The 27384-nt window shown below is 43.2% G+C and overlaps 1 protein-coding gene across 1 annotated transcript in view; it reads left to right on the top strand.

The window, feature by feature from the left end:
• The window catches only part of LOC147101901 (glutamate receptor ionotropic, NMDA 1), a 130313-nt gene extending 103876 nt beyond the window's left edge, over positions 1 to 26437 (top strand). The window contains exon 15 of the mRNA XM_085965920.1: positions 21944 to 26437. Coding sequence (XP_085822046.1) covers positions 21944 to 22012 — 69 coding nt within the window. The 3' untranslated portion in view covers positions 22013 to 26437. The remainder of the gene's footprint in view (positions 1 to 21943) is intronic.
• The last annotated feature ends 947 nt before the right edge of the window (positions 26438 to 27384 follow it).

Consider the following 27384-nt stretch of genomic DNA (forward strand, 5'->3'; position numbering starts at 1 on the left):
AGCAAACCACTACAAATCTGGAGACTCACAGGGGGCTGTACTATTCCCTGCCTGTGGTCACAGACCAGCTGAACTTTCAGAGAGTGGAACACTTCATGTTATAAAACATAGCTGGTTTGTGGTGGGGAGAACACAGGACAACGTGTGTGCAGTCAATGAAACTTTGTACCTGGGGAAATCGAGCAATGTGGGGAAATCCGAGAGCTCTCTCCTCCTGATGAGCAGTCTGCATTGGGAAAGTGACATATTACTGTCTCCTCACGAAGGGGACATCTGTCATCTGCTTGATGGCCATATGGACAGCAAACTGATGTCACCTGTTGCAGCTTGGAATGAGCCTGTGGCATAGAAGTTGAGAGCCACTGTTACCTTTACAGCCACAGGCAGTACTGTGTGTGCCCTGGTGTTTGGCTCCAACAGGTGACAGAGGTCAGTGACTGCCTGCCTGCTGAAGCGCAGCCTCCTGATATACTGCTCCTCGGACATGTTAAGGTAAGACACCCTGTTGTGGACACCTGTAAGCTGTAACGCCTCCTTGGCTCTTGCCTCCTTCGCTGTCTTCTTTGAGCCTCCACAGGTTTGTGTTGCTGCTGTTGTCGTTCCTGTGACAGCCTCAATGGTAAATCCCAGCAATATTCCCATCTTTCCCAGTACTCCTGCAGCAAATAAAGTCAAATAGTGCAGCTGCAACCAAGAGTTGGATCGCCAACATTTCAGCTGTATCAAAAACTGCCAAAACTCTGTCAAAACAGCCAAATAAATGGCTCAAAATATTCCCAGCAGTGGAGGTGGGGATCCCTTTAAATATTGTGGCTTCAGACTGCTTTCTGAGTGTTCCCACCATGTATTTCTTGGTGGGCATAAGAGTGAACGAATTAAACGCTCCCAGGCACCTTTCAAATACTTTTCCCAGTCCCTTTTAAATGATGTGCTTTCTGTTGATGAATGTTTGAAATCATTTGGAAACCAGTCTTCAAGTTCTATGATAAGGATCTTTATTAGTGCCTTTAATTCTGTAATGTATATAGTTTGGTTCAGTGGTTCCCATGGATATTCCTTGCCCAGGGCTTCTACAAGCTGTTGTGTTGTGGGATGATGTAACTTTTTAAAAAATCGTTTATGGGATGTGGGTGTCACTGGCAAGGCCAGCATTTGTTGCCCATCCCTAGTTGCCCTTGAGAAGGTGGTGGTGAGCCGCCTTCTTGAGCCGCTGCAGTCCCGTGTGGTGAAGGTACTCCCACAGTGCTGTTAGGGAGGGAGTTCCAGGATTTTGACCCAGCGACGATGAAGGATCGGCGATATACTTCTAAGTCAGGTTGGTGTGTGACTTGGAGGGGAACTTGGAGGTGGTGGTGTTCCCATGCGCCTGCTGCCCTTGTCCTTCTAGGTGGAAGAGGTCGCAGGTTTGGGAGGTGCTGCTGAAGATTCCTTGGCGAGTTGCTGCAGTGCATCTTGTAGATGGTACACACTGCAGTCACGGTACGCTGGTGGTGGAGGGAGTGAATGTTTAAGGTGGTAGATGGGGTGCCAATCAAGCGGGCTGCTTTGTCCTGGATGGTGTCGAGCTTCTTGAGTGTTGTTGGAGCTGATTATATACAACTGAGCAAGATTATATACAACTGCAAGATGATTATATCAGTGAAAGCAGCTTACCGAGCCGACAACATGCTTCTCACTCCGATGGGCGTGCATATCAGGAAACCCCATGGTTTTACAGAAAAAATATCATGGGGAGCACACCCAGCAATTTCTTGATGTGAGCTCCAAGGCTTAACCCCCAGAGTAGGCATTCGAAAAACCAACCTTGCAATGCAGGTTTTATCAGTCACATGACTGACAGAAGTTTATTACCATTTTATTTATTGCATAACAGTGGGCAGTGAAATATATATGTATATATGCTAGGAGCTATCATGTATAATAGTGAGATGCTAATAACTAGTATTGCAATGAGATGAACAGGCTCAACAGAAACACATGAGACTGAGAACATAGGAACAGGAGTAGGACATTCAGCCTCTCGAGTCTGCTCCGCTACTTTATTAGATCATGGCTAATCTGTAATTCTATTCCAAAGGACACAGGGCAGGCACATGGGATTGGGACTGATTCTCATGTGGAGCTGAACACCAACATGGACTGGCTGGGCTTAATGGTCTGTTTCTGTGTTGGCATGTCTATGTACTTATATGTAAGAGGCCAAATAAAAAGAAGAAAGCTATCATAGATAGCATTCAGATATCTGCAAGCTATAGGGGCTGCAGAGGAAGTAAACCATTTTACATACTGTCCTGGTAGAGTTTACAGTCTATAACATGGTCTAACATATAAATATAAAAGGAAATTCTAAGTCTGTCTTTCTTCTGATGCTGAGCTCCATCTCTCTTTCTCTGTCTTTCTCTCTCTCTATGTCCACCTCCTCCTGTACCAGGTAATAAAAGCTTGTGTATTGTGATTGGATGCAATCTTGTGTAACTCAATAGTAAATAGGTTGCTAACATTTGCGGATGTTGCTGTACATGAAATAGCGTGGAGCTAAATATATGTTTCTGAGAGGGCATGTGGCTGCTGATTGCTGAGGTTACCTGTGATAAATTCTACTTTTACAACATTTTAAACATAACTGATAAGAACAAACTTATTTTGATGACTTTTCAAGCCTGGGTAAGTGAAAAATGTTGACAGTTTCCAGTCCCGACCTGTGGTATAAATGTGAAAAAAATCAAAATACAGCACACGGGGGATATTATTAAATTTTGGCCTACCTGACCATCAGTGCCTTTAATTAGCGCTCCCCAAGTGGCCAGCCGAGGTCACAACGCCTCCTGCAGCTGCCATTGTTGACGCCTGGCGATGCTGCAGAGAGCGGAAGTGGCTTTTACATTCGGGGCGATAATGGGGTGTTGTGCACCGGATGACGTCACAATCTCAGGAGATCGAAGCGGTTATTTTAGCGGCAGCGCTAACCCACTATGGAAGTTCGCGGGCGTCGGTAATTCCGCCGCGCCTGTTCGGTAAGCCCTTAGCGCCCCGTTATCGTCCCCTGGAGGCCCTAACGGGAGGCGCAAAGGAGGCCAATTTCTCCCCCATTAATTTTAACAGGTGAAGATTAAATTTCACATTCTAAGAATGTCAGCTCCCCAGGGAGATTTATTCATACCTAGGAACAGGAGTACACCATTCAGCCCATCGAGCCTGTTCCGCCATGCACTGACTGAGTTTTCAGTGTATTTAGGATGTTTAAATTTCCCAAGAATTGGATTTAAAGAGCCCAGCAGGATTTACAGAAAGCTTATTTCTCGTGATAGTTTGGTGATTTTTTTTTTTGATCGAAGACTGCTTTACTATCTGTTTTTTGTGACGTAGCAGCCGTTTACTTCCACGCCCCAATGCTACAGGGAATAGAATGGGTTTATTATTGGAGGAAGCAACAGAGAGACGCTAGGCTGGGTCAGGCAACACCAGAAGTGGATAGCATCCAAGTGCTGGCGCTGCCACCCGAGAATATACAGACTGAGGCCCTCCTACTTCCAGCTGTCCTGACAACAGTGCTTACCGAGTCAGTGCTTCACACAAGAAGCCATGTCATACGAATTATGCCATTGGCTGCAATCTGACCTTCAACACATCTCCCTCTTGGGCACTGCACTGCCAGTGGCTGCAAAAATTATGAACTTTTATGCTATGGAGTTATTCCAGACTGCTGTTGGGGACATCACCAACATTAGCTAATCAGTTGTGTAGAGATGCATAAAGAAAATCCCAGGTGTCCATTACAGAGTGGTAGGATTCCCCAAGCTACGAGGGAGTGATAGGTTGTACTGATATGGCCATATGTGCTCCTTTGATCAATGCCACCACATATGTCAATAGGAAAGGATTCCATGGTCTGAATTTTCAGCTCGGTCATGGCCAGTAGCATTGCATCATGGAAGTGAATGCTCACTCTCCTGACAACTGCCATGATGTGTTCATTTTAAGGCCATCCATTGTGCTAGCATTCTTCCCACTCAGAAGGAAAGTCACAGGGTGGTGTGGGAATGAGAGTTCACACTACCTGGGTACCTCAAATATTCTTTCTGGGCTGTCTGTGAGACTAGCACATGACGTGTTAAAACAGCTTTCTGCTGAGCATGGGTTGTAAATTGTGTAAGGAAATTTTAAAGCAAGGAATCTTGACAGGAAAGTAAAATAGTAGAATGTGAAAGAGTCATTCAGCCATATCTGTAATGGTCTGGAATATGTCAGCTTGGTCACTTGTGTTTAGGGGAATGTGAAGTGTTTGACGGCAATCAGGTCACATTTAAGTGTATGTTTGTTTAGTTCATGCTGTTATTCTGTTGTCATTTGTATGTATCTTTAATGTACTATGATTTATTAGTAGTATGCATGGACTGTAGTGATCAAAGGTAAAGAATGGTATAAGATTGCGAGGGATTCTGTGTTTTAGCAGCTTGCTCTTATACTGGAATGGCATAGTATGGAAAGACTGAGCTCTCATATTGGTTTTGTGATGTATGAAAAGACCTGTGAGCTCACACTGGAATTATGAAGTGTGATGACTCAGCAGCAGCTCATACTGGTTGTGGATGGTATGAGGTTTCAATAAAGACTAATCCTGCATTGCTACAACTGTGTGTGTGTGTAATCTGGCATTTAAAGTAACAAGATGAAAAAGAACAAGCAAGCAGTCCATTGGGTGGCTCCTGAGGGACCAAGGCTATTCTCTGCAGCCGTGCCTGATGACACCTGTGCAGCATCACATAGTATGAGCTGAGCATTTCTATCTGAATCATGGTCCATGCAGCCAACAGAATTACTACTGGCATGTTGAAAGCACACCTCAGGTGCTTGGATTGATCTGGAGGAGCCTGCGATAGAGTCCAGGATAGCATCTCTAAGATCATGGCTGTGTGTTGCTTGCTACACACAACCTCGCCTGATAATGAAGCCTTATTATTGAGGTCCCTGAGAAGGAAGGCACTCAAGGGCAGCAGTGGAATTAGCAGAGGAGCAGCAGCAGTTTGAAGAGGATGTGCGGGAGAGACAGTTTCTCGCTGCAAGAGATATTCAACTGCTCTCCTGCACTTCCACATCTGACCAATGTATTAACAGTCCTGTCTACACCTTCCCTTCACAAAAGTGTAGTCGTCTACAGAACCCTTCTCTGTGCACATGAACTAACACAACTCCTATTCATACCACCCGATGAAAGCCACTTCCAAACTTTGCCAAGAACAGTGTCTACCTGTACGGCAACTTTAGTGCGATCATAATTTCAATGAAAGCCGACAATGTGTGTTTGTGCTGAATCTTCCTTACCAAAAGCTTCCCCTTGGTATCAGTTTGTGAACGGTGACTTGTTAACGCTAATCTAGTGCTCCTCCTAGGGCTATCTGAGTGGTTGGCTGTTATGTGTCGATATGAGCCAAGGAACTGATGAAAGGGCATGTTTGTGTTGCTTTCATGACAAACAGCGCCACAATCGGAGTGTCTTTCAGCCATGCCACTAGCACTGCATACTGGCTCTCTATCTGGCATTGATCTGACAGAAATCATATGTAATAGTCCCAATGAGATCTTGTGTGATGCTCGCCTGCAAATGGTCACTAAGCCTATAAAACTGCAAGAGACAACCCTTTCCAATTTGGTAGCCAAGGCTTCGATAACAGGAGTCTGAACATCCATGGATTCTGTAATGGGAGCATCCACAGCAGGTGTCTGTGGAGCTGCCACACGCTCCATGGTGGACCTCAGGGCTCTTAAAATGGCCCTCTGCCTGAACCCCATCTGCAGCATACTAAATGGTGAGAGATTGGGAAATGTTGGTGTTCAGAGGGACCTGGGTGTGCTTGTACACGAATCACTGAAAGTTAACATTCAGGTACAGTAAGCAATTAGGAAAGCTGCCAATTAGGAATGTTGGCCTTTATTACAAGAGGTTTTGAGTATAAGAGTAAAGACGTCTTATTGCAATTATATAGGGCCCTGGTAAGACCACACCTGGAGTATTCTGTACAGTTTTGGTCTCCTTACCTAAGGAAGGATATACTTGCCATAGAGGGAGTGCAACAAAGGTTCACCATTCTGATTCCTGGGGTGAGAGGGTTGTCCTATGAGGAGAGATTGAGTAAACTAGGCCTATATTCTCTAGAGTTTAGGAGAATGAGAGGTGATCTCATTGAAACATACAAAATAATTACAGGGCTTGACAGGATAGATGCAGGGAGGATGTTTCCCCTGGCTGGGGAGTCTAGAACCAGGGGTCACAGTCTCAGAATAAGGGATCAGCCATTTAGGACTGAGATGAGGAGAAAAGTCTTCACTCAGAGGGTGGTGAATCTTTGGAATTCTCTACCCCAGAGGGCTGTGGAGGCTCAGTTGATGAGTATATTCAAGACAGAGATCGATAGATTTTTGAATATTAAGGGAATCAAGGGATATGGTGGTAGTGCAGGAAAGTGGAGTCGCGGTATGATCTTATTGAATGGCAGAGCAGGCTCGAAGGGCCAAATAGCCTACTCCTGCTCCTATTTCTTATGTTCTTATCTGATACAATGCCAATACTTGCATAATGCTCAATGCTGTGCCAGCAACATCCTTGTAAATGCAGGTTCTTCAGCTACACATCCTGACCCACCATTCAGCAAGGTCTTCCTCCTCTGGTTACCACCATCAGCTGCTCCTGTTCACTCATAGTTTATTTCACCCAGTACAGAGGAGGTTAGATGGAGAAGGGTGAGGAGGCAATAGAGGAATTTGAAGAGGATCTTCTAATTACATTGATCTTTATTAATGTTAGATGACTTGAACCCATGAGACGTATTGCGTTGGACCTGGTTTTGCTATGACATTGCTGATATGACCACAGTGAAAATGACTATACTGCTCACTCACTCAATACTACACAAAGTAATAATTCACAGGGATAAAAGGGAGACAATTGTTTGACTGCTTGGTAAGCAAGCTGTCAAACAATTGCCTCCCTTATATCAATTGGAAGAAAATTTACATTATAGAGAGCAGGAGGTGGATTAACCAATATCTAGTAAGTTCTATCTCTTGGCGAGTTTTAATTCTTCTTGAAGCTTAATTCACTACATCTTCACAAAGATACAAAATTATTAATAATTCTTGTTGCTTTAGAGACATGATGAGTGTTACTAATACATTTTCTGTCACACCTAATGGCCCTAGTGATCCCAATGTGTACCTCACAGGCTGTAGTGATTCATTTTTACGAGAGGTTGATCCCTCCCTTCTGTTGGCAATGCGTCTGATATGCTTGTATAAGAATCTTGTGCATTGACAGCTCCTGAGATATTTTCTTATCCATTTATCAAGCTGTTACCATCAGACCAATACGATCCACAGATGCTCGAGACCTCAAACAGAAAATGCAGCAGGTCAGGCAGAGTCTGTGGAGAGAGGGGCAGTGCAAAATTGAGATTGGTAGCAACCGCTGTTTGGGCGCTATGGTTACCATTTGGGTACCAAAATGGCATCCGATGCGCATGTATACTTGTGGGGCGAATCGCGCTGAACGCCATATTGGTGAGGGCACTAGCGCGCACACAGCTAACGTCCACTGGAAGTATGCAGAGCAGGCAGATCATGACGTCAATCAGAGTGCAATGCTGATTTGACGCCAGTGGCACCATTTTGGAACTCCACGCTCCAGCCAGCGCCCTCTCTTAAGCTCGCACAGCTGAACACGTGTATTCAGCAGCAAGAAGGATCCCCTCACCAGTGCTATTTAAAGGGATCATCAACTACCTACAGGTTAGTTGCTGGTTGATTTCTTCTGGCTGTTGCTACGATTCTACAAGTGTTTGGTGCTTTCTATAGTTCTTTCCAGTTGTAATAGTCTGCAGGGAGTGGTGTGGCAGGTGCTGAAGGACTTCTTGCTGACTTCAAGGCTTCTGTACAAAGCACTTGCTGCCAGACAAGGGGTGCACTCCTAGGAAATCCCCTTGGAATAAAGCATGATTTGGAGAATGAACAGAGGCCACACAGAGCAGGACAAGCTGCTGGAAGAGTGAGGAGGAAGAGGGGGACGAGCTCTCAGCAGGAGGCCATATTCACCCAGGGTGTTCAGGGAGCAACTCTCCTACTTCAACCTCAGTGGGGATTAATGTGTGAGACGTCTGCACTTCAGTATGGATGTCCTCACTGAAATCTGCCACCTGCTGCAGCCACAACTCCAACCTCAGAGCAGGGCAAGGACCGCATTGCCAGTGGCTGTGAAGATGACTGTGGCCTTGAACATTTATGCATCTGGCTCCTTCCAGGCTGGAGCTGGAGATATTTGCAACATCTCGCAGTTTGTCACCACGGTTGCATAAGGGAGGTCACTGAGGCTCTCTATTCAAAGACAGCTAACTACATTTAATTTTGTCTTGCCAGAGACAAGCAGGCTGAGCAAGCACGTGGCATCACTAGGATTGCAGGCTTCCCCATGGTGCAGGGTGCCATTGATTGCTTGCACATTGCTTTGTGGGCGCCACATGTCAACTCTGGCCTATACCGGAACCAAAAGGGATTCCACTCCCTCAAAGCCCAGCTGGTGTGTGACCATAGGCAGCACATCATGCAGGTCAATGCTCGGTATCCTGGCAGCATTCATGATGTCTTCATTCTGCGGCAGTCCACTGTGCCAACAGCATTTCAGCCATCACAGCAAACCAAAGGGTGGTTACTGGGTGACGAGCGCTATTCGCTGACAGCATGGCTCATGAGTTCGGTGCGCAACTCATGCACACGTGCACAGCATGCATACAATGAAAACCATGCAGCCACACGAAATGTGATAGAGCAGACCATTGGCTTGCTGAAACAACACTTCCGCTGCCTGGACCGCTCTGGAGGAGCCCTGCAGTACTGGGCAGAGTGGGTGTCAAGATTTGTGGTGGTCTGCTGCATGCTGCACAACCTTGCCATCATGTGAACATAGCCCTTGCCACCAGCTATACGGTGAGCAGCTAAGGAGCAGAAGCATGAAGAGAAGAAGGAAGTAGAGGAAGGGAGGAGGCAACCTAGATGGTTCCTTTCTGCCCAGGTTGTCCGTGAAGAACTCATCCGAGTGTGATACCAGTAACCTGCAACTCCAATTCCCAATTCATCAACAGCCCCACACCTTAACTTCCCTCTGTCACTGACCATCATAACGTCCACTTGGCCACAATGAAAAATAAAAGCCACCAAAAAATAAACATTCCAAACCAAATTTATAAATAGAATCATGCCATATTGCATACAAAATTCAACTAATCACCCTTGTGCATTCCCTTGGTGACTGTCTTCCATGTGCCTTTGCCTGTCCCGGTGCTCCTACGCAGTGCTACCCCAGTGGCTGCAGCATGGCTGGTGGAAGGCTGCTGACTTTCAGTGGGTGAGTCTGCAGATGGCCTTGGTGGATGACTTTGAGCAGCTTTGGGCCTAGAAGGCCCGGCTGCAGACTACACCATCTCGGCATGGGCAGCAGCAGTCTGGGCTGGCTGGCTAACAGCCAACAGCAAGGGCACTGGCAAAGTGGCAGTGGTTCGAGGACGAAAGGTGTCTTCGTGAGAGAGGACAGCAGGTTCGTGCTACATACAGCCATTGCCACTCCACCGGGGCGGCGCCTCAGTAATCTTTGGAGGACAGATTGCTGGACTGCTGTGACAACCTGCAACCCTCTTTACACGCTGTAATCCACAGCCATGATGGCAGCAGTCTGAGCTTGCGTGGTGGCAAGCTGAACTTGCATGGCAGCAGTCTGCACTCCCACTGCAGCACTCAGACGTTGGGTGGCTGCTGCTTGTGCTGCAATGGAAGCTGCAACATCAGCCATCAGACGCTGCATCATGATTGGCTCCACAGGTGTGCGAACAGAGTTGGCCACCACTTCCATGTTGGAAAGGATGGGCTCCAAGCTCTGCACAAAGCTCTATGCCAACTTAGTGCCGGACTCCTCCATGCCCCTTAACATTGCACGCAGGCTTTCTGGCAAGCCTGCCAATGCACCAAGCATTTAATTGTGTTTACCCATCAGCCTTCTTCTGTGGCCTGGCCCATCGAAGTCTTCATCTGAGTCCTCTGCAGCAGAACCCATGTGAAACCTCGCCCTCCAGCGTGCTGACAGCTACCTGCACTATCCTTGCCCCTTGCTCTGGCTGCAGGCCACCTGTGCCCGGTGCCACACCGTGTGCCAATCCTGTCTCTATGCTAGCCTCTAAACTACACGTAGTGTCAGTATCTGAGCTGGTGGCTGCAAGTGTGAAATCGAATGACGGTGTGTTTTCATCATCACTTCTTCTTGCTGTTCCCCCACTGCCTGGCCAGGTTGCACTTCTTGGGTATCAGAAATGAGAAAGACACAATGGTAAGGTTGTGTTGAGGGGGGTGAGTGAGAGTTGCATGCTTACACCATGCGCAGCTTGTAAATCTGAAGAAATTGTGGGATGAGGGGAAAGTGGGATGTGAGAAGGAGGATTAGGTACGAGGATACCGTTATCTTCGATGGTTTCAGCTCCGCTGCTGGCCACAGCCTCAGCAGTGGCCATTCCGATAATGGCCAGCATTGTCTCCTCTATCAGGGTTAGGACATGCAGGCACTCCTGTCCCCTGCTGGTTAGCTCCTGCTGCCTCAGATTATGCGCCACCTTGTCCTGTGAGAGAGAAGTGTATCAGTGAGTGTTGTGCAATCTATTTAGGTGAAGTGGCTGACATGGTTGAATAGCTGGCAGTGTGTGCAAGCATTGAGATGTGGGTATGAGGCTGGCAGCAGTGCTAAGTGTGTGAGGGAGAGGTGAAGCTATCAATATTTGGTATGAGTCCTGATTTATAGAGATTGTTGGTAGGTGAGTGATGGAGATGTGGTGCATTGAGCAATGGCTGAGGCTAGTGGTGCAGTTGGTAGGATATGGCATTTGAAGATACATTCACTGACCTTGACCACTCGTGGGAGGTCATTAAACTTCTTGCGGTACTGCATTCAGGTCCTCAGGGCTTGACTCCTGGCATTGACCTCCATGGCTATCTGCTCCCACTGCCTTCTGAGCGTGTGTCTGGAGGGCCTCCTGGCCCCCTGTACATACAGGACATCTCTCCTACTTTCCACCTCCTCCACCAAGGCCTCCAGTGCAGCGTCCGAAAATCTTGGAGCCCCCCTGGCTCCAATTTTGTGCCATTCTTCACTGTTTCCCAGGTCAGAATCTCTTCAAGCACAACTCTCAGCACCTGCTCCAGCCAAAATGCATCTCCCCTTTAAGAGGTGCAGGCTAGCTTTAAGCAGTGCAGGCTAGCTTTAACTGGTGCTAGCCTCTCACGATATTGGTCCCCTGCTGATGCATCCAGCTAATAACAGCATGGTTAGTGCTGGCTGGATGCATAGATCATTTAAATGAGCAGGCAGCACAAAGTTGGCATGCTTTCTACTTTGCAGTCAATGGGCGCGGGTTAATTGTGCATTGCGATCTTTGCGCCCGTTTTCGGGGGCAATCCAAATTAAGCCCCCCATATGTCTCGGGCGTGGATTCATCTTCAGAATGTTCACACATGCTGCCTGATCTGCTGTGTGGTTTGCATCATTTTTATGTTTTTGTTTAAACAAAATATAACTAGCATAAAATTTGCTATGGTTGCTTGCAGAATACAAACTGTTAGTTTCAGAATTTTGCAGGAAATCTGAAGACTTGAACTCAAGTAAATCTGAATTATTTTAAAAGTTTGGAAAAATGACTACAGTGGACATGTCTTCTCCAGTTTTCAGTCTACCTCAGTGATTACTTATGTTTTAGGAATGATTCTTGCTCTTCTCATGCCACATTGCCACTGTTTTAATAAGATTAAAATAATTGAGACTTTAAAGGCTAGAAATTTGTTATAGCGAAGGAATGGGTGGTGTTAGGACAAAAGATGGTGAAGTAGTGCCAGGTGAAAATGCTCTAGACTACATGCAAAATTCATGCTCACTGCTCAAGAAAATAATTGGAGTCTTAAATCAAGTCTAAAAACCCAAGCTCACTGGCGTTACGCTTACAGGCTGGACCAATATCGGGTGCAGTCTAATCGTTATTGATGATTGCCACAGGCATTTTTCACTACTTAAAAGGGAGGTTCATTGATGCTGTAGCCCTCATTCTCAGCATTGTTGGCTGTGCAGCTGCCTCAACAACCATAAGAAGGAGCACTTATTTACAAATCTTCATGGCAGATCACTGCCCCAGGGAGAGAGCCCACAGGTTTTCCCATGAAGCTTTGGAGGCATTGGTTTTAGTGCTGGAGAAAAGGCAAGCATTCCTGTACCCACCAAATGGCAGAAGGCCCTCAGCACAAGTCTGCCGCACTATATGGAGGGAGGTGGCACACATCATGGACTGCTCATCCGGAAGCCCGATTGTCCAGCTGCCTCCTCCCTCCCTCCTGTTCCTCTTCTTCCATCTCATCTTCTTCCTCCTCATCTTCTTCCTCTCTGTCTTCTTCCTCCTCATCCTTGTCCTCTTCCCTCTGTGCACATGTTCCCGTCTTTCTCGCTACCTACGCTCCCTCTGCTGTAGAGCGAGGTGGCATGCCAGTACAGCCCCCAATAATCTTACCAAGTGTCGCAGTTTGAATCTTTGAAGAATAAATGTAGCGACTTTGTACTTGCCTCAAGACTCCTGGTACAAAAGAACCTTGAAATTACTCAGTGAAACTGGTGCAGTAGCGGAAACTAACAAAAAGCCAATGAAACTGCACTAACCTGACAGGTGCGAGTGATTACTGATGATCCCTTTAAATAACGTCCCTGCAGCCTGCTTCCTGGTGCTGCTGCCAGCTCTCCCTGTCGGTGTTTACTCCAGGTGGTGAGGTAAGTAGCTAAAAGCAATTTGGGAAATCGGGCATTCAGTGAGCTTTGCACACTCACTGATGTCACAAACTCACTGGCATTGAGGTCCCTGGTGATAGCTGTTACCGGCAGTGCTACGGGGGGTCCCGATTTGCCTTGCCCTGTCGGTACTGGTCTCAATGCCGCATCTACTGGCACTAACGGGCGGCACTAAGGGGGCAAATTTTTCCCCCTAAATGTCTGGAGTAAAGAACAGATATGTTGAACCCTTCAGAGAGAGTACTACATGTAACTCCACGTGCTTTTCTTGTAGGCACTGAGGAAATTTGTATCTGTGATTTTAATGTCTCCAGAAAAGCAATAGGGGTTGTGTGTTCTACATGAGGAGTGAATTGTATTGACATGCAAAAGAAGCATCTACACAGAAGATCTGTTACCCCTGAATGGAGAACGAAGGCTATTTCTATCTAAACTTAGGACATGAACATTTATGTTTTGCAAATAGCAATTAACATAACCAACAAAATGGGGCACTATTCAAAAAAAATGTACCTACTACTATTGGTTTGCAAAGCAGCTCTTTATCAGCTGACCTTATACTTGCTTCACAACTTTGGGTGCCTGGATCTCCAAACTTCCACCTACACTTGGAATGACCTTTATGAGCTCTTGGCCAAAAGAGTGGACTTTTCACTTTGTTCAACTTGCTAGATGGGACACCTGATTTCGATGGAGTACTAGACATTTAGATGGAACATCTTGGCTGAAGTACTCGGTGAGACATCATATTTTGGTCAAAGATGAATTATTTTTGGCCAGGGCACTAGACAGAGCAATACATTTAAGAGAAAAGGGTTTAAATTGCCTAGTATGATATTAGTAATAAATGTGCTAATGCATTTGTATCAAATTCCTTTATCTGCCACTTTAATGATGACAATCTATTTATTTTAAAAGGGTTAACACCTTCAAAAATTGCGGTTAAAGGAATTTCATATGAACACATTCATTGCTAATATTGCTCTGTGTAATCTCCATCCTTGGCTGTTTCACTTCACTATTCTGGATCCTGTCAATAGAGAAGAGAACAGTACTAATGTTGAAGGTATGTTGACATCGTGTCCGACTGCACTCCAATCTGTGTGACTTTCCTCTTATATAAGATTACCTCAGTGCCATTCCTGGGGAAAAAAATGGGGAAATTTAAAAAAAATTAAGCGAGGAGTGGAGATGGTAAAAAGGACTGCTTTTTGGAGATTCTTGTTTTTCTTCATTATTAGGTTTACTGTTGAAGGAAATACAAAATAGAAGTGTAACTTACACCCATTGCTGATATTTCAATACTGAGTTCAATCCAACAGTGACTTTATAGTAATAGAAGGCTGATTTACCTGGGGCTCTTGTGTAAATTCAACTTTTGCATCATATAAACTGGAACAATACTATGAAACTCACCTTGCTCTGGTGTCTGTTTTTGAGTGTCTTGACTGTCAGTCCATGTGTCTGTTTGCCAGCATCTGTCTCTCTGCCAGAGTCTTTCTGAATGTGAAAATACTTTTAAAAGAACTCAAGTTTTGTTTTCAAACTTGGCAGACATCGTCTGCTTTGGCACTCTTGTCATTGTACTCTTGACTCCACAGTTCAAAGCTCAAGACTAGAAAGCCCTAAATAATGTTTTTATTTTGGTTTGAAACAATATTTCAAAAGGTAACGGATCCAAGTGAATGAAGAGTCTGGCTCCACACAGGAAGTAGTGACTGCTGGCACCTCAGTCTTAGATAACTGAAGTGGAGCCTATTGGATCTTTCAGTTATGGTTATCAAATGCATTGCTCTGCACTCTTTGAAAAGGACTCCAACTCTTCAGGACACTAGAGGAGGAATCAATTTGGAACAAGAGTTGGAAGAGATTGGTTGTTTTGCCTCAAAATAATGTATCTCTCACTGCTGTTCACAACACAAAGGCATCGATTTAAAAAAAAACACAGAATAGTGTGAATGTGATTTAATGATAATGGTACTTTTTATTTTAATGACTGTTTAAATATTACTTATTTTGTTTTCAATTTATGTTGACTAATTTTTTTAGATTTTATTTTATTTCTAAAATTGCTTTGGAAATCACACAAAGAACACTAGTGTATTAGTGACTAGTGTACTACATACATGAAGGTTCATACATTCTCATCTTCAAGATCTGAGTCACATTCATTAGATTCACTGCTCTTTCACAAATCTCAGCTTGTGGTGAGGTTTTTCCTTTGATTCTACCGATAGTGCTGCTTGACAGTAAGATCCTCCTTTGCCAGTTAACAATATGGGACCCTGATAGTGATTAATCACTTCCTTTCCTAGACAGTTCGTTGGAACTGCCTTTCTTGGACCAAGTTACCACATAGATTTGCCAAGCAAATTATCTGAAGTGTACATCGACTTGATTCCTGCTTGCCACAACAATTATTAGACAAAGCTAGATTATAAATAGCTACTACCGACAGAAAAAAAGTCAATAACATCAAATATATCTGTTCTAGGATAGAAAAAGTGGTAGCGCAGAGCCTGACCCTAAAAAGAAAGCATCTTTTAGATCGCTCACTTCAACACTGACCTCCAGCTTCAAGAGACGTAGGTCTTCCAAAGACACGGTAAGAGGAATTGGGACTCCTTTCACCATGCCATGAGTCCATTAGCCCAAAGCTCATTCAGTACTATTACATATCCACCTCACCACATGCCCATGTGAAGCAGCTGCATTACATCCTTAACACTGGGCAAAGGAAGGAGAACTTGGGAGAACTCCAGAAGTGTTGATAACATCCTTGAATGTTTCTGTCTGACACTTGTTCTTGCTCTCATTGCCATTGTTAGTTGCCCTGGTCTTGAACTATGTTCTAAAGGAAATTCCCCATGCTTATCACTGATCCATTCATGATGAGAATAACCTTCAGTTAAATCCCACAACCACCAAAAGAGTCTAGGTTCGTTCACAAGATTCATGTATTTCATCATTCCTGAGCATCATGTCTTCTGCCATGTCCAAGCATCATGTTTTACACAATTCCAACAAATCATGTTCTTTATCATTCCCAAGAATCATCCTTCACCATTTGCAAGGATCATGTTCTTTCAACTGCTTTTTGATGATGGTGATGATGAGGATGAAATTTCTAAGTTAAATTACTGACATGACCTTTTTGATACATTTGTTAACTGTGATGATGTAATGATGTTTTGACTTTCTCTTTTTCTCTGCAGACACTTTTTCTTCCTTTTTAGATTTCTTTTTTTTCTTGACCAATTTTATCAAGTTCTTCTTGAAATTCATCTTTATCTTGACTTGTTACTGTAAGGCTACCAAAGTCACACAATAATCGCACATTATCAACTACAACAATCCTTTATTTTCATCTTGACATTTTTCACCTCCTACTTTGGATTTATTTTCCATGTATTTAGTAATTTTTTCATAGGGTGGATTTATGTTTTTGGCTGCAGTCAAGCTCACACATATTGCCTTTCCAAAGTGATCTTACATAATGTTGGGGGGAGGGACAAAATAAAGTTACTAATTTTTGCTAGTTTCATTGCTCACATTGAGCTTGAAAACAGGAGCTGGACCCTTACTGAAACACACTCTCACAAAAGTGAGCTAGACCATTACTGAGACTATATAGGATGAACAAAGGTGGACTTGTGGCACACCCAAGCTGAATTTGGTCACATCATCACAAAAGCAAGCTGAGCTGTACTAAGCTTGGGTCTTGCCTGCTCAATTAGATTTCACCCAAAGCAATTGAGCTAGACCTAGAAATAATTTGGGGCTGAAGTTTCTCTAATAAAAAACAGCAGAATGAATGTTCTTCTCTATAATTAACAACAGACTAACACAATCGCAGGAATGCACAGCTTTGAAACGCATTATTATCTGAGAATGTAATTTTGTTAACCCAGCTTTTGTTATAGAGAAAAATAGGCATTCTCCTGCTTTTCATTAAAAGATAAATTTGACTTCCAAATGTCACAGCATTGATGCCCATGTACATGATAACATCACAACACCATTTTAGCTGCTTCAACATTTTTATGGTTCAAATATAATTTAGCAGTGTTCTTTTCACAATGTTTATGTTACCAAAGTTTTTGTTTAATATCTTTGTTTCCCTTTTTAATAGATTTTATGAAAAAAAATGAATATAAAGCCAGGAATTTATGTCTAAATCAAAGCCCCTGGAGCACTGGTTATAGTTGAAAAACTGAAAATGTATTAAATTTAGATTGAATGCATGAATGTTACCGTGTATATTGAATAGCAATATGGAAAATGCAGCCAACCAATCTACTGTAAAATAAATTAAAGAAATCATAGCAGGACAGAACAGCAAAGTAAGGATTGTTCAGGGCCTGGAAGGCAGGGAGCATTGAATCAGGCTGCCTGGTTCTCACAAATACAAGCTTAATAAACTCTAATGTCAAAATTCAGAATTACAACTAAGCACAGTGCTGGTGCACTACAATAGCATCGCTGTTGAGCCCTGGTAGCACTATGTTGGCAAGTTTCAAAGCTGGGAGTTGCTCTGCCTACTTGCCACCATCAGTAGAGTTGGTTATTGACAGGCAACATATAGAAGGCAGTTCTGGTTTACTGCCGCATGAACGAGGCATATGAATCCATGCTCACTCCTATTGACTATGCAACAGAGCCGTCGGCCTAAATAGGGTTGCCAACTCTGGTTGGACATATTCCTTGAGGTTTCATTGCATGGCCTCCTGCACAACCTTCCTACAACAATCGGAAAGTGACTAGACTCTTCATTATCCGATTGGATGATTCTTGACTGTCAAGTCAAACAGCACTTTTTCCCATGTCCAATATTTTTATAACTAGTAAATAAGAGTGTTCAAAGAAAATGTTTTTTTAAAACCTAATTTTTTATTGCCCCTATTATTTTTCTGCTGCGTTGCTTGCAGCCTTGTCCTGGAGAGGAGTCTTTAATAACTGGAGACACCAGGGCAATCCTGGAGGGTTGGCAACCCTTGTCCCGACTGATCATGACATTTTGCTTCTTCAGTCGTACTCATTCTGAAAAGCTTGCCATGTTTGCCGGGATTTTTTTCTTGCTTTTTATGAACCCATTGCTTAACATGCACTTTTTTATTCCAAATACAGGGCTCTAAGTTGTGTTCTGTTATTTTCCTCTGGTTGCCTTCTTCGTGAGGAGCCCCTGTTTTATTTGGATGTCTTCATCATTTCACCAGTAGTATCTTAAAATCATTTTGTTTCTAAAGTGTTTTAATCTTCATTTATATTTTGAAATTCAGACAAGGTGACACATCAGAAAAACTGCATTAGCAACTCTCCCTTCCCATTCCCCTTAATTGTACACCGTGTCATTATCCTTTCAGATCTTGTTTAGAGAATTTTAATGTACTTTTTTTTACTGAAGAAGCATTTTACTTTCTAAATAAAATAAAATGCAAAAATACCTGTCTTGTCTGTCAGCCTGATTTATGTGCCTTCCTGTTCTTTGATATAAACTGAGTGATCTCATCTTCAACAAACTCCAATGTTGCTAACTTCATGTGTTCCTCATACCTTCTGCTCCATTGTGCACACTCTGCCTGCCAGCTGTCATTTCCCAGACCCAGCCACCTTGGCATTCCTCAAGAAGGCAGAATCTTTATATGCTGTAGTTTTTATTCTGTTGTTCTGACAAGAAACCATTTCTCTTTCTCCTTGCTTTCAGACTGAACAGTGATGCTTCTTCCTGCTTCTCCTTCTTTAGATTAGAAGGTAGACTCCCCAAGCAATGACAGTGAATGCATACCTTTTGTGAACTGCTTCTTCACCTCAGTCTGTCTCTCTAGAATTATTGCAAAGGCCAGCAGGCTAGGCATGATAAAATCCATATTAGTAAAAACATAACTTGGCTACTCTGGTTGTTTTTCTCTTCGAATGATGAATGGTGTATGATACGGTTGCTTGGAAAATGGTGACCTCACAGGGCCATGAGTGCACAGGTGGTATTTGTAAAAGTTTAGAAATCCTTGCTTTAATGAAGGAAAGGATATTGATGCAGCAGACTCTGGTTCACAATTTCAGCCAAATCATGAAAATCATTGAGTGTTTATTTGTGCAACACTGCAACTGATTCTTATATTGGCTCATAAAGTATTGTATTATAAGTCAAAAGCATCATAAAGCAAGTTTTGATGTAATAGATATTGTATTGTAATTTGTGTTTTATATTAATATACATTATACTAATTCCAGGTGCACACAATTATTTATCTACCATGGTATGAATATAAAAATGAATTTATTTTTATTAAAACACACCATTCAAAAATAAAAATGCAACAAAGCTAGACTTACTTCTAACAACAAGATGCTAACACAGACCACTATGAATGCAGTGAACAATATGGATGGAATGAACTGAAGTTTTTTTACTTGAGTGAGGGGTCAGCCCAATGTAAAGGTTTATTACCTCAACCATGACATTTAGAAGGACTTACAAAGTTCTATAAATGAAGACACACATAGCCATCTTCATCTGACAGTAAGTATAGTGAAATACACCTGGTTTTAGTGGGTTAAAAATTGCAAACATGTGTGCATGTACTATCCCTCAGTGTTTAAAAAGGGCTGGGGCTGAATATATAAGCATTTGGCTCTGAGAAGGAAGCATCTCATTTGGAAAGTTCCACAGAATAACAGATGAGTTTTGATAAAATGTTTTCTGTGTTCCTTCCTAATACATGTATTTCACTGAGTAGCCATTGCGAACTGGTTTAGTGACATTAAATCCAGTTAGTGGCTGTACTGTCACTTGGTATCACTTTTGGGTTATGACAGCTCTTGATAAGCCCCACTCTCTGGTATGGTTTCCACTGATTTCTAGGTCAACCTGGACTGTCATCATGATCCCCATCTTCAAGGCCCTCAACCATGATTACACCAACCCCTGACTATGTGAAGTCCTGAAGTAAAAATGTCTGACAGTTCAGTTGATGAATTTTGTGAAGTAGTGAAGAAAATGCTGGCCCTACCTGGTTTTCTATGGTAGTGAGTTGTGCCAGGAGGTAGGGTGGACCACTGAGGTGTGGCTCAACACTATTAAACTGTATATCTCAAACTTTACTTTAAAATTACCCTACAACCATTATTTATTGAGCGTATAACAGCCTGAGAACTGAGATCTTGCACAATATTTTTTTGATACAATGCCCCTGTAGTGTTCTATGTATTTAACTATTATTGGATAATACCCTCCAGTAAACGTGGCTACAGTCAATCATTTCTACAACCACAATGACTTTGGACAACACGGAACAAAGCATTGGTTTGGCAACAAAATTGAAAATGTTGTAGATGCCTATAACCAGCATCAATGCAATAATCCAAGTTGATCGTGAAGTCTGAGATTTGTAAGCAAGATCTCTCAGAAATTCTGTGCGAGAAGTTTTAACTTGCCGCCAATCTTTTGTTTCCTATATGTATGGCAATTCTGGACTGGTTTCTGTCACTAGCATGACAAAACCCACCCTTAACCTCACCCCATTCCCAACCACCAAACAGCATCCACAGCCCACAACAGCTGGATGAATTTTGTGTGAACTAATGTTCAATGATAACAGTATTCACAGTATACAAGGTATCAGGTCACAATTATTTCAATTGAATTAAGTTCACTTTTTATCTCTTCTGATGAACATATTAAAATAAACTTGTTTTGAAGCGCTAATGTAATAGGTTGAAATAATTTCCATCCCTGACAGATTGAATACCCTATTAAGATCAAGATTTTACTCATAAATCCAATTAATTTTATTGGGACTCTCCTGTCTCTTTATCCCTATCCTTCTCCTTGCATGTTACTGTTTGTACTTGATGCGGATTCTACAGTGTGAACACTCCCTCTTCTATACCAAACATCAGTCAACAACAGGCTGAACAGAATAAGCTGCAGTGCACAGGTCACAAAAACAAAGTTGTAACACAAAGAGCAGAAAGAGATTAAAGTCAAAAGGACAAGAAACTGGCTGGGTTGAAGCTGGACTGGAGAGGTCTGGAGCAGAAAAGGGTAATGCTTTTAGATTTCCTTGGGGAAGACTTTCAACTGCCAGCCACCCATTTCTAGTCTGAAAATGGGCAAACACCACTTTAAAGTCTGATGGGGATCTATTGCACCTATTTGCCCACTTGAATGAACCTTCAGGCAGGCCTTTAAATGAGCATCCAGCACTCCCACCCAAAACCGATGGAAGGCCATTTAAATATGCAGGTTGGGGTCCTACGCCTGTTGTGGTGATCCCCATTTTCAAGGCGAAATGGGCTAAACATGTATGGCACATACCAATCCTATTTCTCCAGGTGCTGAGAGACCTAATCAACAATCCCTAAATAGACTGCTGGAGGCCTCTCCCAAAAGGTAAGATTTTTATGGGGCCAGGAGGCGCATCCCCAGCATCCACTCCCCTCCCCAACAGGCGTTACCTGCCAGCCGGCTGCGTGGGTAGCCAGTCAATCTTTCTCCCAATGAAACTAGTGAGCTGCAGCGAGCTGCCCACAGCTTGCTGAGAAAACGTTATTGAGGCCTGAACTTGAAAGTGGTTTGGGCCTCATGACTGTCACATTGCGTGGGCATCATGGGCACATTGCCAATATCGCGTCCAATTGGTGCCCAACCTGAAAGTCTCTCCCCTTATCTTTCCATTTGACAGCTCACTTGAAACTTTAAGCAACACATTCTGCCATGCAGAATAATAGAAAGACCGAAGATATAAAAAAGAAAAATACAATAAAAATGAATTACAATTACAATTATTGCTTATAGTCTATCACTCAATATTACTGTTGGTGGTTATGATGAGTCCAGCTACACATTGGATCCAAACTTTTTCCAATGTACTATTTTCCATTTCCTCTATTAATAAAGAAATCCTAATCCAAGGATAGCATTTCTTGACAAATTCAATGTATATTTATCAGAATTGAATAATAGCTGTCACTAAAGTGGCTTGAGTGATATACACTCAGACAGGCAGGTGTTTGGGATGGAGGACACACTGATTCTTCAATGTACTTGTGGAATACTGGCTTTAACTTCTCTCTCTCTCTCTTATTTTGCAGCAATACCACCCGACTGATATAAGTGGGCAACTGAACCTCTCAGACCCCTCTGTCAGCACAGTGGTGTAATTCTGCCCAGAACATTGATGTTTAAAACCAGAAAGAAATAAGAGACTCAAGAATTATTGTCCAACAGCAGCAAGACTTTAGATCACCAGCAATGGCCAGAGTGAAAGGAAAAGAGAGTAAAAAGCTGCAACGGAATCATAACAAAATCATCAGTGTTCGTTTATTTTGTTATTGGTGTTTTATTTACTTACAAAACCTTTACTATTAGTTATTCATCAAACTTTACTGTTAAAATTATTCAGCAAATCTTCAGTATTCCTCACTGAACCATCAGTATTAAAGTTATTCAGCAAACTATCAATATGGAGAAACTGGGCGGCACAGTGGGTTAGCACAGTATTCTTTCACCTCTGGAACCTGCCACGAATCTATCCCAGGGCAGTGGGGTGATAGTTTCTTCTTTTTGCTGGATGCAATAAATGAAATGAGTTTGGGACAGATTCAACTCAGTGCCTAGTAGGCGTTAACCCACAGCACAAAACGACCCTTTGTTAAGTACAAATTGTCATCTACTTGACAAGCTTAATCAGAGCGACCACAAGGAGGGCTAGTGTGAGAAAAGGAAATAATGACACTGGTGCAATAGTTGGTGTACTTCTGAGGGGGCAAAGGCACATTGTGAGTTAGAGGAGAGTAGAGCCAACTTGTTGCGTTTCTTATGATTGTTGTGCCAAATCTACACTTAAAGTAGTGTTAAGGAGGTAAAAATCATAGATTTTGTTGGGACATATTTTGAAACCACACTTAATAACTGGCTATGTTCTAGTAAGTAGATATAGTCGGTGCATATTTTCTTCCACTTGCTAAATTTAGTGAAAAGTCAGTGTGAGTATATACAGTGAGTATAAAGGGTATGGCAAAGGTTTAGTAGAATGATACCAGGATTGGGAGGTTGTAAGTTCTGAAAAAAGGCTTGAAAAATTATGATGAGAATTTTAACCCTCAAAAATGGGTAGGTTTGGGTCGGGTGGGATGTTAAAATGTTAAAAATTTCAAACCCGTTCCCACCTGGCACATATACGCCCACACCCCAGGAGGCGGGTTTGTCATTTAAATATTATAATGAGGCTGTGTGCCTCAAATTTAATCTCCATTTAAAATTTAAGTCTGGCCAGCCATGTTTTCAGGGCCTCGGGAAACCCGGCAGCTAAAGGGAGGCAAGGACTGCTAGATCCAGCAGCTAAGTGTCTTTCCACTTACCTGCTTCCTTCCTCCCGTCACCTCCACCCCCCCTCGTGATCAGACACCTCCCCCCACTGAGCCATGATCTGTCCCCCCCCATTCCCCAAGCCACAATCTTCCACCTCCCCCTGGCCTTCCTCCCTCCTCTCCACACCTGGCTGTGGCCTTGTGCCAAAGGCTTACCTGCCTCACAGCCAGCCAGCCTCTCAATCTGGCTGGCTGCGGCTGGGAACGGAGACAAAAAATGTTAATCAGGTCCTGCCTTTAAACTTGGCAGGACCGGAGGGAAACCTGTTCTTCCGGGTTTCCAGAACACAAAACAGCCTCCCCAGCTCCTTTCCCACCTCCAAGCTAATATCGGGGCCTGGGTCTTTTTTCACTGGAACTCTACAGCAGAGTTTTCAAAATTCAAAAACATTTTGAGAGGTCAACGGTGAGAGATTGTTTCTGGTACTTGGTGAATCAATAACAAAGGATCATCATCAGAAGAATGAAGGGGAAAGTTAGAATAAATGTAATACAGGGTCATTCAGACATGGAATGTTTTACTAGAAGTGGCTATTGAGTCACAGACCATAACTTCATTTGAAATGGAATTGTATAGGTATTTAAAATGGAAGAATATAAAAGCACATGGGAAAGAGAAGGGAAATGGGATTAGAGTGGATAGCTTCAGGTGAAGAGCTAGCACCAGCACAGGATGTGATGGGCCTAAAGTTCTCTCTCTGTGCTGTAATTTCTATGAAAGTGGGGAAATCTGCTTCATAATCACACCAATTTTGTTGCTAATATTAGTAGATGAAAGAAAATACAACTCAATCTGTGTGCAGATGAGTGAAACAGTATTAACATATATTGTATTGCAGGAAACTGGAGCACCCAAAGAGTGCCTCTGAGTGTGGGCAGTACACTCAACCATGACAGGTTGCATACTTGTTTGTGCACGTGTGGTGGCAATCCAAGTTTGAAAAAAAAGTGTAGCACCACTTGAGCAATTAGTATAAAATGGTTGGCATGAATGAGCCAACATTTTGTTTTAAATTAAAAACTATGATACCATGGTAAAAACAGCCAATTTGGTGGGGTCCCACTAGATATCATTTATATCCAATGAGCAGTATCATGATGCACTAGCGACTTCACTATTCATGCCTTTAGTGTTGGATCTACTCACTGGAAAAATTGTAACCTACAGGTTCCCAATATGTACTCTCTCCGTATAGCATGAGCAAGACTTCCTTTCGATATGTCATTAGTGTTATCTCTAATACAACCACAATGCCACACTTCAATTTGGGGCCAATTTTTTACTCTTCGCTGCCACATTTGCTCTGGTCCACGTTGCACTAGTTTCTGAGGCCACACAGTTTTTCACAGGGAGAGGTGGAGGGAGGTGTGGGGGATTCTGCTGCCTAGACCTCCCATCCGAGGTAGGCAGAAGTCTCATTAATATATTTAAATTGGAGTCACATAATGTCATTACAATCATGATTTCCTGATCTTTCTGCCCACATAACGCTATTTCCTAGTCTCACTCACAAATAGTGGGCAGAAGACAGGATGGTGTTTCAAACAGTAATTAAGCGGCACTGAATTATACAGCATTTTGAGAGATTTGTTTATTCATTGATGTCACAGAGTACTAGACAAACTGGAAGATATTTTGAAAGGGCTTTTGGCACTCAATTTGAAAGTTATTCTATACTTAGTTAGCCCAGCCTTTTTCTGCATGGGGTACATCTTGGAATCCCATTCTGGGAGGACGAAGCGAAGGGAGAAACCAGGCCTGCAGCTGAACGGCTAAAATCTAGCCTGGCCGCCAATTTTGGGAGGGTGGGGGGTGGTTTCCCTGGGGCATCACAGAGTCCATGTGGTCTTCCCTCAATTTTATTTTTAAAAATGTATTTTGGCATTCTTCAAAGGTCCAGGCCCCTTTCCTGGCCTGGACTGCCACAGTGGGGGCCTGCTAATATCCATCTGGAGGCTAGTATACCTCATTTCACTGGGTGTATTGGTCTCCAGTGCAACACTATGTTCTGACAGAGCTGAGAAGTAGGACCTCCTATTGCAGGGAGACCCAGCTCCTGGGTGTCCATTGCCTTATAAAAGGTGGGCAGAAACTCCCAGAGATGACAGCGACCTCCCCTTCTGTGTGAGTCCAGTGGAACACCCAAAAGATCTTTAGGGCTCTGAAACACATTAAGGATCTGACAGTTTTATACATTAATAAGGCAGAGATCCTTCCTTGGAAGGAGATGAAGTGGGATTTGAGATGGGGTATCATCATTAGAATGTCTAAAATCTTCCAGTTAGTCTAATACTCTGTGATGTCCTGTGCCATGTTTTCAAGTCTTGCAGCATTATTAATGAAAACATCTCACGTCAACTGAACTCAACTGAATCACCATCTTCTAATTCATTGACAGCTGACCTCTGCATCCAAGACTCAAAATTCATTTTTTTTTCCAATATTGGCCTTCTTCAAACATATGTACAGCATCTGACATCTCCAAACCTGTTTAGGGCTGGGGTACAAGTCCATGAGTGAAGAGGAGGCACAGTTATTGATCCACCTTGCCCAAGAATCTCTCTAAAATTAAATTATGCAACTTAGATAGGATTGCTGTTATTGACCTGTGAAGTCACACACCAGCTGGCGATTGCATCCCTTCCACACATTTATTTCTCACTTGCACCTGTACAGTAGATTTTTACCTTGTGGGTTTTGCTCCCTCTCATATATACTGAGAATTATTTCCTACTTGCACCTGGGAGAGGAAGACGATAGACGCTGCAGGCTATTTTCTTTTATTGGACTGAAATGCTATGGGAATTCTTACATAATGAACTGCCAAAATATTCGTGAACATGACAGAAATTATTATTCCATTTTTACAGTGACGAGAACTAGAGATCTGTTCAATTATTTTATGTAGTTGAATTGTAAAGTAGTAATTGTGGTTGTAAGTTGACATTAGGAAGCTAGTCTCTTATCTGCTTTCTGTGTGGAATTCTTGTAATGCACTTAACCTGTCTCACTCACCGCTGGAGGACACTGACACAATTATAGGGGATTCAACTTGTATTGTTCCCTGTGCCAGTGGGTAATGTATAGTGCTTGAGAATGCTTATGTTAACTCATAGTAAATCTGATTTGCAATTAGTTATAGGTAATGCATGGTACTGAAAATGGACAAACTTTTTTCAACTATTCTGAAACAATAAAAATTAATTAGTTTAAAAGGTGTTTGTCACTTACGTGGTGTTCTTCAACTGTAAACATTCTGAAGCTCAGGCTTTTGATTCGAGTAAAATATTTGCATGAATGACTTCTATTCTGAAAAGTCTGTAACATTGTTAATTAACATTGAGTACTCATCAAATTGCACCAAAGCCCCGATTTTAACTCAGGGCGCAAGTTTGATGTGGGGGCAACGGAGCGAATATGAAGCTCGCCCGGCTGCGCTGGCGTGAAGCCTGGGCAATTTTAACGCCCAGGCCTCATTTCCATCTCTCAGGTGAGTCTGCCATCTGATCCTGGTGGGAATCCCTGGCAGGTGGGCGGGAGTGGGATTTTGGGTGACAGGAGGCTACCACTGGGGCCTCGAGGAAATGGTCCCCAGCACTCAGGTATGTCGGGGGATGTCCGGAGGTGATCGTGGTCAAGGGAGGGGAAATGCCAGGATGGGGAGGCCCATGGTTTCCAGTGGCACCCGGAGGAGCCTCTTGGCCCACAAGGAACCTTCAAAAAATGTTAAAAAGTAAAAAGTGAAGTAAGACATCCCAAAGCTTTATGGCCAATGAAGTACTATTGAAGAGCAATCACTTTTGTAGTGTAGGAAATGCAGCAGCCAATTTACACACAGCAAGGCCCCACAAACAGCAATGTAATAATGACCAAATAATCTGTTTTTGTGATGTTGATTGAGGGATAAATATTGGCCAGGACACCAGGGATAACTCCCCTGCTCTTCTTCAAAATAGTGCCATGGGATCTTTACGTCCACCTGAGAGAGCAGACGGGGCCTCGGTTTAACATCTCATCCGAAAGACCTCTGACAGTGTAGCACTCCCTCAGTATTGCACTGGATTGTCAGCCTAGATTTTTGTGCTCAAGTCTCTGACTCAGAAGCGAGAGTGCTACCAACTGAGCCACAGCTTACACTCGGAAAACTTAGATTATTGACCCT

Source organism: Somniosus microcephalus, chromosome 23 (assembly GCF_052327205.1).
Source record: "Somniosus microcephalus isolate GS21.2 chromosome 23, FLI_Smic_1.0, whole genome shotgun sequence".
NCBI classification, from domain to species: domain Eukaryota; kingdom Metazoa; phylum Chordata; class Chondrichthyes; order Squaliformes; family Somniosidae; genus Somniosus; species Somniosus microcephalus.